The following is an 18,428-nucleotide window of genomic DNA, read 5'->3' on the forward strand; positions in this document are numbered from 1 at the left end:
AGGAAATGAGATCAGAGACGGGGAAGAGGGACTCAATCACATAGAACCTTGTAGGCCTTGGATAAAGGTTGGATTCTAACGGTGATGAAACACACTGGAAACTACAAGCAGAGAACTAACATTCTGAAGACCGCCCTCTGTCTGCTGCATGGAAAATGAATTAACGGAGACCCGTGAGGTGCGACACCGCAAATACAGGCAAGAGGTGCTGGTGGCTTGGACTCATGTGGGAGCTGCAGAGAAGGTGAGAAGTACTGGAATACAATACGTATGTTAAAGGTAAGTAAGGCCTATAGGATTTGCTGTGAGGTTAAATGTATGGTGTGAATGTGGGAAAGGACTCAAGGATGATGTCTAGATTAGTGCATTTACGGAAATGAGAATGTTAAAAGTGATTTTAACAAAGGAATCTGCTTGTCCACAAAAGCTTTCAGGGCAAGAAACATGTCCCACTGACTTTTGCCCTGGCACCTAGAATAGCACATGCCTGAAACTCAGTATCTTGTATCAGATACTTTATAAATGTTCCCTGAGGCATTGGTGTTGACTTCTCTGCTGGTTTACAGGGAGCCCTGACATAATTGATGGGGGATAAAATACACAGCTCTGAGCACAAACCTGCTGAATGCTAATCGACCACTTAATCAAATCTAGTTTTAATTTATAGGTTATAAATGCTGTTGTGAGCTGCTGTATTTCCAATAACGCCAACCCATAAACAGTAAATCTACAACCATGACTAAAATTGGCTTGAACTGAGAAATGATTTTCTGGATTAAAAAAAAAAAAGAAAATTTTAGCACTTCAAAAGGGGAAATACTACTTGCCATCTTTCCATTCTCGGGTAGCATGATGTATGAAACCAAAGAGTTCATCTGTTGTCACAGCTTTGGGGTTTAAGTCATTCCAAATGGGTTTCTGTTTCATGTTAACATATGTTCGGTTCAGCGTTCTCAAAATCTGAAAAAGAAAGAAGGAAAAACGCTAAGAAAATTAATATAATGTAAGCCAAATGGGAAGCAAAAGATTTCTGAAGGGTTTTCCTTAGGCATTATATGTTCCTAGATATTCTGTGTATATTGAGCATGGGAAAAAATTTACATGTGCACATTTTCATTCACATCTTGAAAAATTTAATCCCACAATCTCTGAGGATCAGTTCACCTGATTCTGTCAAGAGAAAGTCACTATCAACTGACATTTTTAACCATGTGTGCAAAGTAAAGGACTATATGTAAATGTGCTCCTGTACATGTTATTAAAATCCACTCTGCCTGTATTATTTAGATTGTTCTTAAAATTTAGCCTGCATCCAAAGTGCTTAGATAGGGTATTAAAACAGACTAATGGACCCGATCTCAGAGTTTCTAATTTAGCAGGTCTTGCGCAGGACTGATTTGAGTTCTAAGAAGGTCCCAGGTGATGCCCAGGATGCTGGTCTAGACATGCTTTGAGACCTAGCGACGTAGAACAATAGTTCTCAAGAGGAGATCATCTTGACTTGGGGGAAGAGGACGTGCTACTGGGCATCTCGTGGGCAGAGGCCAGGGGTGCTGCTCAACATCCTGCAGTGAAAGAGCAGCCCCCAGGACAAAGAGTTATCTGGTACAGATGTCAATAGTGCTGAGGTTGAGAAGCCCTGTTCTAGGTAACTGAGGAAAAGAAGCCTTGGTGATAAGAATTCACAGGATAGGACCTCTCTGGAGGGTCCAGTGGTTAAGACTCTGTGCTTCCACTGCAGGGGCACAGGTCCTATCCCTGGTTGGGGAACTAAGATCCCGCATGCCACACAGCACGGCCAATAAGGAAACAAAGATAAAAAATAAATTTAAAAAGTGTAAAAAATTAAATAAAAAGAATTCTCAGGATAGGTGCTTAACACATGTCTATTTAATTAATTGACACTTTAACCCAAATATCTGCCCAACTATCCTTTCTGCTTTCTCTGAAAAGCCATGGCTTTTATTTTAGATATTATCATCCTGATCTCCTCTCACAGGGGTTTAAAGGACTGATAAACAATTGCCAAATACTTTAGAATAGTCAGTTGCTAAATAACATGGCCCAAGCTTTGGGGCTCCAGTTCTATAAGCTTATGCAAAGGTTGAATAGAACGGAATCAATGAAGACTAGATGAAAGAAATTGAATGTCTTAGAAATATTAAGCTTCTATTTTTAGAAACCATTAATCTACTGAAAATTATAGAATTCAATTTTATCCTTCCTTGCACCATGGCTCACATCTGAAACTTACTTTAGCAAAATAATTACAGGTCTATCAGTTATCTACTTTACAATTTCAATGATTACATTTTTCAGTAGAAAAAGCCCTATACAGGGCTTCCTTTTACACGTATTCCACTTTGGGTTCTGACCTAAATACTGGCAAGTTCTATAGACACCCATGCTCTAAAGTCTCATATGCCCACTCTGCTTATTTTTAGTTGCTGGTTACTAAATATGTTTATACCCAAGCACCCTCAGTGAAAATGCATGCAGTTCTGCATATACTGTCTGCCAAGCAAGAAAATAAGTATGTTGCCAGGACTGTCAGTAAGACCAAACAAAATCAAGCAGTGAACTAAAAATGGGGATAATAGCACCCATGGCCTATCATCGTTGTGCAGAGTAAATCACACATAATGCACCTAGCGGAGTACATAATAAGTACTTCAGAAATGTGGTTTTTGCTTCCTCCCTTTCTTTTCAAGTTTTGTTTTGGCCCTATAGAGGGCTATATTTCTGGGGGAGTATTGAAGAAAACTATTTGGGTTTTTCTTAATGATATGGGGAGGAGACACTAGGATAACTTGGGAAATATAAGAAAATAGTTTTGATCAATGTGGGTAGGGCCACACCAATCCTATAAGCCAGGTATCTTATTCTAGAGTCTCTCAATATGTTTACTTTGGATAAAAGAATTCAGGTACATTATTGAAAGATGCATAGAGCAGGATGGCATGCATCTAAGTTAGTGAATAGGATGCTATCTCACATGGAAAGCCCAATCTTCCCTCAGTTTACTTATTTGAATTCAATGTTCTACTAACTCCTCTCTCCCTGCTCCCAGTATAAAGGGAGAGGGTCAAGTGATCAAATAGCAATGTTAGAGTCTCGGATCCTAACCCAAAATTATGAGCAACTTCACTGAAGGGAACTCTCAAATAGAAGTGAATGTAGGTCTCCCACCCCGCGCAATTTCGTTCCTTTCACGGCTGGAAGCTAACAGGTGTTGACTATACCTTGCTCTTTCCCGTGCCTGCGTTTCCAACGACAAAGACAGAGTGTCGCAAGGCCAACAGCTCCTCAAGCTGGACCACCTGCAGACCAAACAGCCACACACTAGTTTCCTTTAATGAGTTTGTGATTTAAAAAAAAATCTGCCCATTTTCACCCAGTTCTTTCCTTACAACGTGAGCCAGCCCCCACAGACAGCATTATATTCCTGGAAAGTTAGAAAAGATGACAAGGGCAAAGTATAGTTGCTCCCAGGTCTCTCAACGTAGAGTATGGGGATGAGCATGAAGAAAAACCATTACTCGGTGAGTCAGTGACACAGGCAGAAGTGAAGTACAGAGGTACTTGGTACATGGCAGGGGTTAGTTACAAAAATCAATGACTCTTCATGAAGTGTGACCAGAAACAGCATACGGCCAACATCATCTACAACTGACTAATGACTTATATCCTTTGAAATATCTATAACAGATAATCTGTATGTATTTTAACATCCATGTATTCACTACATCCCAAATGAGTGAGCATATGCACAAGCCTTTGATAACTCAGGTGATATCACACGTTTCTCCCCCATGACAAGCATGTGCTAATGACTTTCTTTCCAACTTTCTCTAAGATGGAGAGAAGAGAGAGCAAAATTAATTTTTGGTGCACATCACCAAGAGGAACCAAGGAGTTTTATAAACTAATGAAAAGTCTGCTTACATTGAAAACCATGACTTACCCTCTCTGTGTTTTCAGCTTCTCACAGAATGGGACTAATATTAGAATGCTTTGATGTATATATTAAGAGCATCTTAAGGTCAGTGTAATATGTAAGTTAATGTTTTGGTCGAGTATCACTTAACCACAGTTATTGTCAATACACCTCCCAAGGGCTGCCATGACAAGGAAATGATCCTTTTACTTTGAGGATGAAGCTTTCCTCGGGCTGCAGGCGGAGCTCCACGGTGGACTGCCTGACCATCTGTTCAAAGTGGGGCACTCTCCTCCGGGGCACATCCAGGGCTGGAAACAGGTCACCAACCAGGCCCAAAAACACAGGGATGTCATCAGTCACTATTTTAGGCATATTGAAGTCCCTTAATGCTCTCATGAGTACCTAGAAAGGAAAAGAGAAAACATTTCATAAAAAAGCCAATACAAGGTCTAACAAACACCTAAACAGCTAAAGATGTAATCATGAGATAGACACTGTTCTCTATTAGAATGGCATTCTATCTACAGGGAGGGTCACTGCTTACAAGGTGATATATCAGAACAGCAGAAAGCTCTGCTGATACCATGGATAACCTCAGACTAAAACCAACAAAGAGGCCCTGTTCCCTGTTCCCTGGATAATGTTTTGATCTTAAGGAAGGGTCTGAGGTACTTCTCTCTGTAATCTTCAAACTCCAGGATGTAAATTAACCAAGCCCATGAGACTGTTTTGTCCAAAGTACTCTAAGAATCTCAGAATGATAAACTCAACCCATTTTTAGTTTGGGTTTTTGTTCTATTTTGGCTGAAAACCAAAGAGGGCTTAGATTTTAAAAGCAGTAACTTGAACATCAGAGTGACTTTTACAGAAAGAGGTAAATGCATGAAATCTTGACCCAATCATGAATTGTGACTCAGAGGAAGAGAGAGAAAGATTGGAAAAGAGAGGTAGAAAATCACATGATAAATATCCCTTAACATGTAAAGAAACTCACAGGAATAGACCTTTTTCAAAATCTCAAGCCATACTGCATCTTCACACAGGCTGTATATCCATTACTCTCACTACTTGTTTAATAGAGAAAAATGCACGATGTGGGTGCTATTGTTTTTCCCCATGAAGGATAGTGAGTGGAACATTCCCCTAGTAGCTCTAAATAACCAACTAAATATATCATTGGTGTTAGGTGACCATCCCCCTTGTTGCTTTCTTTAAACTTATCTCACATCCCATGAAATGGACATACTTTCTTCCATTAGATTATGTCTTCATGGACTTTTTCAGGATTAATATCCCAACTCAATCAGATTTTCTAAATGTTCCTCAGAGAAAATCAAACATTGATTACTAAATTATTTATGATCGCCAAAATACTTTTTGTGGCTGATATTTCAGAAGCACTTATAAAATCACATTTTCTTTCATATATTCATATCCTTTTACTCAAGAATACTTGTGATCTTTTATAACATAAGAAATGCCAGTTCTCAAAATATCCTGTATTAAAAATAGATGTGATGCTTTTTAAAAAGTCGTGCTATGTATGACCCACCATCCAGATATATATACTTTTATTTGTACAAAGCCATTTAGCTATTCACTCAACAAAATCATATTAGCATTGCAGTACCTGATCTTCAGGTCTATTTTTATCTCCTCGTTTCAGGGAGCCAGCTACAACCAAGACAGATTTAATAGCACGAAGTCCCCAATCATAATGATCCTAAAATCAAAACACAGATATATTTTTTCAAAAATTTTATGAGGGAATCAGATTCTCATTCCAGAAGTAAAAGCCAAAAGCTAAAAGAAAAGAGTTCAGATAAATATGTGTCTTAATGATGTAAAATAATATTCTCTTCCCCTCCTTGAAATTGTAAAAACCGTGTCCCTTCAGCGTCCTGCTTCTTTTGCCTGATTCTCCACCTCTGTCAGCAAATCTCTTCTTTCCAGAGCGTTTACTTGCAGTATTTGCCCAAGGCTCCATCCGCCTTCCTCCCTCTGTTCTCTCAGTAAGCCTGCCAACTCAGGGCTTCAATTACTCCAGTGTTTTCACTTCCAACCACAAGCACACTCCTCTTGTTTTCCACCGGCAGCCCTGTTATTCCACGCATTCCCAGCCCTGGATCTCTAATTTCCCTCATTACTCCTTTTTTAAATTTTATTTTTAATTTTTATTGGAGTATAGTTGATTTACAATGTTGTGTTAGTTTCAGGTGTATAGCAAAGTGAATCAGTTACACATATACATATATCCACTCTTTTTTAGATTCTTTTCCCATACAGGTCATTACAGAGTATTGAGTAGAGTTGCCTGTGCTACACAGTAGGTCCTTATTAGTTATCTATTTTATATATAGTAGTGTGTATATGTCAATCCCAATCTCCCAGTTGATCCCTCCCCCCCCACCCCTTACCCCCTGGTAATGATATCATATGATATTGCTTATGTGTGGAATCTAAAAAGAGGGTACAAATGAACTTATCTACAAAACAGAAATAGAGTTACAGATGTAGAAAATAATCACTGAACTTTAATAATCCAGTTTTGACTGTATTAAGTGCCAACATCCAGGCTGGAGCATCTGAGTGATTAAGAAGTGGAATCTACAAAAAGGGGTACAAATGAACTTATCTACAAAACATAAACAGAGTCACAGATGTAGAAAACAAACTCATGGTTACCGGGGGTAAGCGGGGGAGGGATAAATTGGGAGATTGGGATCGACATATACACACTACTGTACATAAAATAGATAACTAATAAGGACCTACTGTATAGCACAAGGAACTCTACCCAGTACTCTGTAATGGCCTATATGGGAAAGAATCTAAAAAAGAGTGGATATTTGTATACGTATGACAGGTTCACTTTGCTGTACACTTGAAACTAACACAACATTATAAATCAACTATACCCCAATAAAAATTTTAAAAAAAAGTTCAGTGATTAAACCAATACCTCTTTGAGACTTCCACATTACCCCTACAAAAGACTCCTTCACAGGCTCCGAGCTCCTGAAGCACAAACCCCATGCTGATTTTTTGCCTTCTAGGTCCTAGCACAGCACACAGCACACAGCACAGGGCAGGTGGCTCAAGAAAGATACACTGTATTAGCTGACTGACTGTATGTAACCCACCTTCTCTCCTTTGTCTTCTATCTACAATCCACATAGTAACAACCTTTCTCTCAATGTCTCCCAGCTGTGCGTGTGGGAAAGTCACTTAACCTCTGCAAGCCTTACTACCATCATCTATAAAAAGGTAGATTAAAGTATCCACCCACTTCACAAGGTTGTTGAAGTAAAATGAGTTAATGCTTTGTAAGCAGTGAAGCAACACATATAAATGTATATGCTTTTCGGTACATTAATAGATAATAAAATCAATTTAGTGGGTCTTAACCATCATTTTTGTTGGTACTAAAATAGAACAGAATGGAATGAAAAATACCAGGGTGCACTGCAAATAAGGGTAAGAAGTGTTTGGTGAAGATTTTTGTTTCAGTTGTGCTTGGGTGCGTGTGTGTATGCATGTATGTGTATATGCATGTATGTGTATATTGAGTCTCAACAGAGAGGTATTTTTTTACTGTGGGTCATGGTAAAAATCATTTGAAAGCCACTGATATACAAAGAAGACTAGGGCTTGAAAGAAGGGAAAGAGAGGGGAAAGACGAGGCCAGGGAGATTGGGGAGGGGCTAAGTCTTCGTAGTAACACTATTAAAGGAGAGGATGTACAAAAAGACACATACACCCCAATGTTCATTGCAGCACTATTTACAATAGCCAAGTCACGGAAGCAACCCAAAGGTCCATCGACAGACGAACGGATAAAGGAGATATGGTACATACATACAATGGAATACTACTCAGCCATAAAAAAAGAATGGCATAATGCCATTTGCAGCAATATGAATGGACCTACAGATTATCATTCTAAGTGAAGTCAGATAGAGAAAGACAAATATCGCAGGATATCACTTATATGTGCAATCTAAAATATGACACAAATAAACTTATTTACAAAACAGAAACAGACTTACAGACATAGAAAACAAACTTATGGTTACCAAAGGGGAAAAGGAGGTGGAGAGGGATAAATTTGGAGTTTGGGATTAGCAAATACAAACTACCATATATCAAACAGATAAACAACAAGGTCCTACTGTATAGCACAGGGAACTATATTCAATATCCTGTAATAACCGATAAGGGAAAAGAATATGAAAAAGATTATATATGTATGTGTGTGTATATAACAATCACTTTTCTGCACACCAGAAACTAACACAGCATTGTAAATCAACTATACTTCAATTAAAAAAAAAACAAAAAGACGACTTGGTGACACTCCTAGACATTTAAACAGTGCAAACAACTGCTAACATAATCTTCACCATTTTCATCAGGTTATTCCTTTGGTCAAAAATGTCCACTGATTCTTCTCAAATCCATTCTTACAGCTTAGAAAACTACCAGTGGATTGTGTTCCTAACTCAGCTTTTCTGTCCGGGACAAACTTCTTTCCCCTCATCTCATCTCTGACACTCCTGTTGAGTTGGAGAACCCTTTCCTCATCTACTCTACCCCTCGCACCCTCTCCCTCCTGTAAGTGATTACAGATGTCCTAGAAAGGGTTAGAAAGGACTGGATTTAAATCTTGCTCCTACCACTTACTAGTTGGGAACTTTGGATAGGTTATTTACTCAGTTTCCTCACCTGTAAAATGGAACGAATAAGACCAAATTCATAGTATTTTTGTCAAGATAAAAAGCTAACACATGGTCCCTGTTCAGTAAATGTTGGTTCCTTTCCTCCTTGAAACTATGATAATCTTTTCATCCTCCATTTCCTTCTAATTTTTATTGCATGTAAACTAAATCTCCTACATAGGTTCTTTGAAGTCAGAAATCTAAGTGTCTGCTTCATTTGTTCTGTGTTTACCCCGTTCATCGTTGTCAGCAATAACTATATTACTTGAATACAGTAAATGCTTACTAAATGTTTAAGTATTAGTACTGAGAATGGGGTATGGTTGCAACTCCATGTATCCTGGGTCCAGTAACACTTTTTTCTTCTGATGTTTTCCCATTATAAAATTAAAAGGGGCTCATTGAAAAAAATTAAAAGGATATCACAAACAAGAATAAGGAAAAAAAATTTTAAATACTCACAATCTTAGTACCCAGAAACAAACGTTAAAAATCACAATGTATTTTCCAGTCACATTATATGTATATAAAACACACAGTGTAATATAAAATATATTGAATAAAACACATGCAAATTGTAGATCACATCGACAGTTCGCTGTACTGTTTTTTGCGTATAACATTGTCACAAGCATTTTTCCACATTATCAAATTCGATATGTTTTACCCCAGAATGTAAATTCACAGTTGTTAAAATGACAAGATGAACTTGCCTCTCAGATTCCAAATTTCACCCCAACAAAGGGTAATTTAAAATGAGTACATCTGGCAGTACAGGTAATTGAGTGGTTCTAGCTGTGATATTTTAATACTTTCATCCTGGAACAACTGCAAGATAATGTCACCAGGAATTAACAAGAGGTCACCAAAAGAATGAAGTCAAAGGTGACCACAAAGCTAAATTTAAAAACAGTGATGCTGACATAGATGGCATTTTTGTGGCCCACCAGCAGCTTCAATGAAACAGCAAGAAGGTAGTGACTGGAGAGGAATGCATTTATTAATTTGGCCCATTTCAGAAACAAAGGAAGTGTAGAGCAAAAATAAACACAAACAAAAACGCCAAGTCTACCTTCAAATAAAGAATTACCAACAACACGAGAAAATCTTTCATTTAGCATTTCTCAAGGGTTCTTCAGAAAATCAGCTTTCCCTGGCTCTTATGAACACTCCTGCCATCTCTCCCTGGAAAATAATATTCCCACCAGAAAAGGGAGGCATCATAAAATTCATATCTAATTACAGCAGTGATAACATTTAAAGAAAATCACATAGCCCATTGATAAAAGCTGTATTAAGTACAAATAAAGCCTTCAACTTAAAATGTCTCAAGTTTGTTTTTTTGTTTGTTTTTTTTTTTTAACAACCTTTATATGTGCTCTACATTATTGGCTCCAAGTTGAAGATGAGGAAATTGAGGCACTTAGGGACTAAAGCCACATCCTTTTTAGCACAAGGAGTATATATATTTTTTTCTTTTCTTTTTCTTTTGAAATTTTGAATTTTATTTTATTTATTTTTTTATACAACAGGTTATTAGTCTTATTTTAATTCAAAAAAAATGAAGAATTGTAAAATACAGATTTTCAAAATTTTGTGGAAAATATAAAATTACTCCTAAATGTCTAACTGTAATTTGAGTGATAAATTACCCAGTGTCCGTATTTCAGACGCTGTTTTAATGGGGGTGTAAAAACCCAGAAAAAGTAACATAATACCCCTCACCTGCTTGGACAGCAGCTCCTTGCAGAGCGTGTACAATGTAATAAACTTGCGGGCTAGTGAGCGTGCATCCACAAAACCTTCAGCAACTAACAGGATTTCACAGATTAGCTCGATGTCAGGGGCCACCATGGCACAGGGTCTACAAAGTAAATATGCAATTTTGTTTTAAAATGTGATAAGGTAATAAGTACAAATTGCTGAAACCAAGTGATTAATGTGTACCAACATTCTAACCATTCCCAAGCAGGTCACAATTACCTCTGTCAATCATAGCTAACAAGACCCTTCACTTCAACTAAAAAATGCCCAGGAGTTACTAGACACATAGAAAAAGGTGGAAAATCTGCAAATGGCAGAAGCACGGGTGTAGGAGCTGAAGGGAAATCTGTGGGTACAATCGGTAAACTTCCATTGTAAGTTGTCACTGCAGAAAGATGAGTGATGTTTTGTGCTAGAGGCCAGCCTTTATCTGTGGCCAGTGCTGTGCTGGTAAACAGTTCAACAACTGGCTCTCCAAAAAATAATGTTTGCTGACTTACATGGAATCAATACCTCCACCATGGCTGATTTCAATCTACCAACACGGAATCACTAAACTTGCAGCTGGCACGAGATGTGAGGTTGTACACCACCATACAGACACAACAGACACAAGTACCCTAAGAGTGTAAGTGTTGATAAACTAATTAGGAAATCATGAGTTTGAATGTTTATCGCCTTTGTCTCTAATAGATGTTAATCAAAAGTTTATATAATTTGGTTTTTTATTAGTACCTGTGCTTTACAGCCACCTCACAAGATTCATGAAAAGTTAACCATCAGCTCTTGGGCTTCCCTGGTGGCGCAGGGGTTAAGAATCCACCTGCCAATGCAGGGGACACGGGTTCAAGCCCTGGTCTGGGAAGATCCCACATGCTGCGGAGCAACTAAGCCCGTCGCCACAGCTACTGAGCCTGCATGCCTAGAGCCCGTGCTCCACAACTAGAGAAGCCACTGCGATGAGAAGCCCACATACCGCAACGAAGAGTAGCCCCCGCTTGCCGCAACTAGAGAAAGCCCACGTGCAGCAATGAAGACCCAACACAGCCATAAATAAATAAATTAATAAATTAAAAAAATTAAACAACAACAAAAAGTTAACCACCAGCTTTCAAGCTCATACCAGCCATCTCCAACACTGCCTGTGGCCAGCTTGGTTAGACCTTTAAGCTGAAAATTTATCAAAACATAACTTTCAAATTCCCTTCCTTTTGAAGGGAGACCTCCAAAAAGTTCTCGCAGGACAATTACCGTTAAAAGCAACATTTGAAAAAATTCCACTCAACTGAAGTCCAGTGCAAAGAAGGAGCCAGAGTAAATAAGTAAATAAGCCTGTCATTTTAGACTTTTCCAGTAATATTTACCCATCTGTTTTTTGTAAATATTATTACAGTCTACTGCAAGCCTATCTAATTTTTCATCCTAAACATTCCCGAGTCTCTGGATCTATGTTATTGACTGCTTCTACCTAAAGTAGCCCCACAGTTTTTCCTACAGTTTTTTAAGTAAATAGGGGAGGGAAAAGGCTAGCAAATTTACTTAACTGGTACTTCCACTAACACTGACAACTGATATTCAATGAGTATTCTTCATACCATAAGGGATGCTAAAAGCTTTTCAGGCACTCTCTCACTCAGTTCTCTCAACTCTTTGAGGTGGCTACTCTTCTTATCTGTACTGTATTGAGGTGCAGACTAAGGTTCTGAGCAGTACAAGCACACAGCTGAGGCCACATGGTGGGGGTCATGATACTCTCCAGGCTCAGGCATGCTGCTTCCACTCATGAATACTACTTTCATCACCCAGTTGTCCTTCAAACTTTGCTGAGACCAGTCCTGACCCCCATACACAAATGAGTCTGCACTTAGTTAAACCAAATTTATGAAAACTTCACAAAATAATTCCCAATTTTAAGACCCAAATGAAAACATGTATTGATGCAAGATGAACCGCATACAAATGTAAAAATACTGCAGAGATGGACAATTTTCAAATGAAAATATTCTATAATCATTACATTTATTTCTAGGATAGTTATTCTCTAGAATGTTTTTTTCAAGGAAAATAGACATTATAAAATTGCTATGCTAGAGAGAAAGCTATTTTATGAGGAAAGGAAGATGTTCACTAAAAGGTGCTAGAATAATTGACTATAAGGGAAAAGAATTCTGTTTAAATACTCATTTCATGCTACTTACCAAAATAAGCCCTTAACAGATGAAGTACATTTGAAAAGTCATAATATAAAAATTAAAAGAAAATACAAATGAAATATGCTTAAACATCTAGATGGACAGACAAGCAAATTTTAAGCTTATAAGAATTGAAAGACATCACACTAAAAACTACAGAGGTTCTTACATTATATGTGAAGTAGCATATTATTTTGAAGGTAGACCGTGAACAAAGACACATATTGTAAACACGAAAGAACTCTTAAAAAGTAAAACTGATAAGCCTCTAGCTCATCAAGGAAACAAAGGGAGAGAAGACACAAATTACCCTCATCAGACATGGATTTCAGGACATCACCAGAGATAATAAGAGAATATTATGAACAAATTAATGCCAATAAATTCAACAATTTAGATAACATGGAGAAATTCCTTAAATGATGCAAATCATCACAACTAATTGAAGAAAAAAATCTGGAAAATCTCTGTATCTATTAATTTAATTGATCATTAAAAAGATTCCCACAAAGAAAAATCCAAGCCCAAATGGGTGAATGGCTTCACTGATTAATTCTATCAAATATTTAGGGGGTAAGTAATACCAATCCTACACAAACTCTGAAGAAAATAGAGAAGGGAACGCATGTCAAGTCATTCATGGGGTCAGCATTACCCTGATGCCAAAACCAGACGAAGATATGACAAGAAAGGACACTACAGAGCAATGTCCCTCATGACATCAATTTTAAAATCCTCAACAACATAGTACCATATTGAATCCAACAATATATATAAAATAATATCTCCTGACCAAGTGGAGTTTATCCCAGGAATACAATATTGAAGAATTGTTTAGCATTTGAGTAATCAATGAGTACAGTTTAGCGCATTAACAAAAAGGAGGGAGGGGGGGAATCCATATAAAAACTATTAAAAAAAAAAAAAAAACTTCTAAAAGAAACGTAGTTGAAAAATTTTGCAACCTGGGGCGAGTCAAACGTTCTTAAACAGGGTGTTTTTAAAAACCATGAAACAAATTGATAAATAATATTTTATTGAATTTAAAGCTTTTATCTTTGATGGGCACCATTAAGAAAATGAAAAGGCAAGCCACAAATTGAGAGAAAAATATTTGCAATATGTGTATTTAACAAAGAAACTGTATGCAGAAGACAGCAGTTCACAAAAGAGGGTATGGGAATAGCCAGTAAGTTACATGTAAAGATGTTCAACATTATTAGCCATCGTGGAAATGCAAGCTAAACCCACAATAACATACCACTACCTATCAGATTCGCTAAAATTAAAAAGACTGACGATACAAATTTTGACAAGAATGTAGAGCAGCTGAAATTTTCATGCATTGGTGGTAAGGGTGTAAAATGGTACAACCATCTTGGAAACCAGATTGGCAGCTTCTAATAAAGTCAAACATACATCTGCCATGTGACTTAGCAATTTCATTCATAGATATCTACCCCAAAGAAAACATATATTCACACAAAGACTGTACATGAATGTTCATAGCAGCTTTGTTCATAGTAGCCCCAAACTGGAAACAATGTCCATCAACTAGTGAATGGATAAACAAATTGTAGTATGTCTCTCCAATAGAATGTTCATCAGCAACAAAAAGGAATGAACTACTGATATGCTGGACAACTCAGACGAATCCCCAAAACACAATGTTCAAGGGAAGCAGACAACACAAACAGGTACACACAGTAGGGTTTCACTTACAGGAACTCTAGAAAAGACAAATTTAACCTCGAGTCACAGAAAGGACATCAGTGATGTGAGGGCTTAACTTCAAAGAGGCACAAAAGAATGTCCGGGGGTGTCGGAAACATTCCATATCTTGATTGTGGTAGGGTTTTCACCAGCTGGATACTTACGTGGGTGCATTTTATTACATGAAATTACACCTGACCAAAGTTGATTTAAATCAGAACAGGTTTGGATGGATGCAACAGCACAAGTTCTCTGACAGACTGCTAATAAGCATATAAACTGTCAGAGTACATTTGGAAAGCAGATCATCGATAAAGATTTTAATCATTCACCAAGTAATTCTACATGTAGGAATCTATTCTGGGTTAATAACCTGAAATAAGGATAACACTTCATGTGAAGGGATGTTTACAGCCTGCTATTTTATGATCATAAAAAACTGAAAAGAAAAACACAAGCCCTCCATGTCAGACAATAGGGAATGGTTAAGAAAATTATGCATGAGCCATGGGAGAGAACATTTTGGAGCTACAAAAAATGGTATTTCCAAAGAATTTTCGATAATATGACAAACTACTTATGTCAACATATTAAATGAGAACTAAATGAAAATCTAACCTAATATCTTAACCTCATAAAACAGGAATTATAAGAGACTAGATAAAAATACAACAATCATTATTTCTGGGTGGTAAAGTGGTAACTTTTTCTTTATTCGTTTCCGTATTTTCCAAATATTCTGTAGTTTGTGAAAATTACATTTATAATAAAAGTATCATTACAAAAGAGCTAGTATTAAATGTTCAAATGTACTATGTAACTTTTAAGTAATGATTTTGAGTCCTGGTTTTATATTTCAAAAGAATTAATTTATCATGGTGAAAGTTCTCTCTATAAAGGGATCCCAAAGAAATAATACGGGGTTTTCCACAGAAATTCCCAAGTAAAAACAAATCATTTAACAGTGCAAACCAGCAACGTTAGATGACATGAGTGCTCCAGATGCTAACTGACAAAGCATAACACTTGCCTGAAAAGAGCTTTGAGATTTTCCGGTAATTCGGTTCGACCAGCATAACCTGGGTTCATAGTAATAAATATTCCAACTGATGGCTTCAGTGTGATAGCTTCCCCAAGAAATACAAATCTACCAGAAGAAGAATGTTGATGGAATTAAATGTGTTCAGTGAATATGAATGCACACTGACAAATGCAAACCACTGCAAAATGCAAATTATTATTAGGAAGCTGTTTATGCTGTGCAATTTTCTTTAAAATTCATAAGCATACATATTTTGAAGAACGTTTATTAAAAATACACTCCCTTCCCCGAAAGGAATTACAAGTATGGCAAGTATTCCTTTGTGTTTTAGCATGGCTGCAGTATGCTAGAATAGAAAAACGAGGACTTGACTACTTTAACAGTTAATGGAAGGTGAGGCCATTTTTGCCTTCAACATGGGCTGCAATTTCTTGAACGTGATACGGTACAGATGCAGAATGTCCATGCCAAGAGGAGAAAGGGACTCCTTGTTCTGCTGTTATTTTGTCTGTTCGCTCACCCTCCGTCTCTCCTTCCCTCCCATTTAGTCAACAAATATCTACTGACCACCACTGAGAGGTAGATTAGTGTGGTGCTTGTGACAGCTAGCTCTGGGGCCAGACTGGGAGCATTCAGAGACCAGCTATACCACTTTATGCATATTCCATTCCCGCATCTAAGAAAAAAGAAAAAGCGTGGAGGATAATAATATTACCTACCTTACTGGATTACATGAGGATTAAAAGAGATTATGTATATAAATGGCTAAGAGTACAGTGCCTAGGGCATGGTAAATACTCAACAGATGTTAGCTATGACTATGGCTATTGTCATGACTTGAAGGTATTGGAGAAGCAGTGAAGGATTTTCAGAAAGCTTTGAAAGGGCCATGAGCCTGTTGATGGCCAGGGCAATGGGACGGTAAAGGGCTGTAGGAGCCAAACTGAAGGACATGTAGAAGGAAACTTCCAAATGGAGGGAAATCAGACAAATAGAAGGCTTTCTCCTGTTGAGAAAGGGGAGGGCTAAAGCGGTTAAGGAGCTGGGCCTCCAACACGGACTAGGGAGGGAAAAGAGACAGCCACGGTTTTTAAGACTAAGAGTTTCTTAGATGCTAGACAATGAAGAGAAGGTGGATTGTGTTTACTCAAGGTAAGAATGGAGAAACCTTCATTCTCAGAGTATCAGCCTGGGGAAGGCAGACAGGTCTGGCAGGTGGCTAGGGCAGCAGGGTAGCTGAGTGCTCTTCCATTACACAGATCAGGGACAGCCATAAGCCAGAGGCATGGACCTCAAGGGGGCAGAGCCAGCAAGATGTTGGAAGGCTTTGTGGGTGAGGCACCGTCCCATCTCTTCAATCCTCGAGTGGAAAGAGAATGTAATAAAACTCATGAAATCGTGAAGGAGCCTAGCAGTTTGCACAGGGGCTAGCATGATGACGAACAGGTACAAATCACATACGTGCAGACATGGAGACTGTTGAGAAGCATGGTTGGAAATTTTCAGAAATCCTTGCATTGATCAGTTATCTCAATCTCCGTAAGAAAGGATGGCCTCAAAGGCACCTGGGTTACATCAAATAAGAAGATTTTGACTAAAAGCTAAAACAAAGATGTCTGGGGATCAAAGGCGAAGAATCTAACTTCTGTAACATGACATTAGATCAGGGGCAGTTAAGGCAGCAGACATCTGGTCACAGGAAACTGGTTTCCCAGAGCCATGTGGTGGAAGGACTGAGAATTCTTCTAGAAGGTAGAAATATCCAGATGTATCTACAATAACTGCAAACTTCTATAATAGGTTCACAGTTTCAAAGGGCTGGATGATCTTCCCCTGACGGGAGACTGACATGTTCTTATGGATAAGACAGCTGGCTGAGCAAAATACCCTAAGAAATGGGAGTCAATGGGTAGGCCAGATACGTGAGATTTCACTGTATACAAAAATGTTACAAAGGAATCCACAACTGGGTATTATAATACTGATTTCTCAAATGAAGCCATCAAACCCTAAGCACTATGTTTTGTCTTTCAGAGAGTGGCACCAAGTTGGGAAGTGATTAGGTTCTGGCTCCATCTGGAAAGGTTTTGGCCCGAATAGCTGGAAGAATGTGAGGGTGTATTCTATTGGGACAGGACAACTAACAAAGCAAGCGCTAGTGGGAAGACCAGGATTTCAACTTTGGCTATATTAAATAGGAGAGGCCAATGAGACATCAAATGGAGTCTTCAGATGCCCCAAGACAATTGCTGACATTGCATATGTAAGTCTAGATATCACAGAAAGGAGGTCTGGGCAGCTGGTAGCCAGCACCATCAATATGGTATTGAAAGTCACGTGACTAAATGAAATGACCAAGGGAACAAGTAGAGATAGAGAAAAGAAGACACCTGAAGATTGAGGCCTGTGACATCCAACATTAATAGGTCAGGAAATAATAATAAAAAATAATAGCTAACACTGACATGGTGCTATGTGTCAGGCACTTGCCCAAGCGTTCTGCATTTAATTCTCACTGTAATCCATAAGGTGGGTACTGTACTTCTCCCCATTTTATAGATGAGAAGAAATCTGCAAAGGAGCAGCCCTGAGGGTGGGAGAAAACTGGGAGGATGTGGAGTCCTGGAACTGATGTGAAGAAAGTGTGTCACGCAGAAGGGAGGGAGTGACTGTGTCAAATGCTGCCAGAAGGTCAAGAAAGATCAAGACTGAGAACTGATAACTGGATTTCGTGTTGTAGAGGGTGCTTATTCTTCCACTGATTAAAGTATGTGATACACCTTTGTTGTAATGAACACTTAAAAAACACGGCTAGGGCTTCCCTGCTGGCGCAGTGGTTGAGAATCTGCCTGCTAATGCAGGGGACACGGGTTCGAGCCCTGGTCTGGGAGGATCCCACATGATGCGGAGCGACTGGGCCCGTGAGCCACAACTACTGAGCTTGCGCGTCTGGAGCCTGTGCTCCGCAGCGGGAGAGGCCGCGATGGTGAGAGGCCCGCGCACCGCGATGAAGAGTGGCCCCCGCTTGCCGCAGCTAGAGACAGCCCTCGCGCAGAAAC

General features: G+C 38.6%; 1 protein-coding gene across 1 annotated transcript in view; it reads right to left on the reverse strand.

The window, feature by feature from the left end:
- The window catches only part of DNAH11 (dynein axonemal heavy chain 11), a 324,223-nt gene that overhangs the window by 171,588 nt on the left and 134,207 nt on the right, over positions 1–18,428 (reverse strand). Inside the window, exons 35-40 of the mRNA XM_068550514.1 lie at positions 15,358–15,474; positions 10,384–10,522; positions 5,571–5,663; positions 4,148–4,342; positions 3,243–3,320; positions 828–960 (exon numbers count right to left, since the gene is read on the reverse strand). Of these exons, the coding sequence (XP_068406615.1) occupies positions 828–960; positions 3,243–3,320; positions 4,148–4,342; positions 5,571–5,663; positions 10,384–10,522; positions 15,358–15,474 (755 nt within the window). The remainder of the gene's footprint in view (positions 1–827; positions 961–3,242; positions 3,321–4,147; positions 4,343–5,570; positions 5,664–10,383; positions 10,523–15,357; positions 15,475–18,428) is intronic.

The sequence above is a fragment of the Eschrichtius robustus genome, chromosome 8, assembly GCF_028021215.1.
Source record: "Eschrichtius robustus isolate mEscRob2 chromosome 8, mEscRob2.pri, whole genome shotgun sequence".
Lineage (NCBI taxonomy): Eukaryota > Metazoa > Chordata > Mammalia > Artiodactyla > Eschrichtiidae > Eschrichtius > Eschrichtius robustus.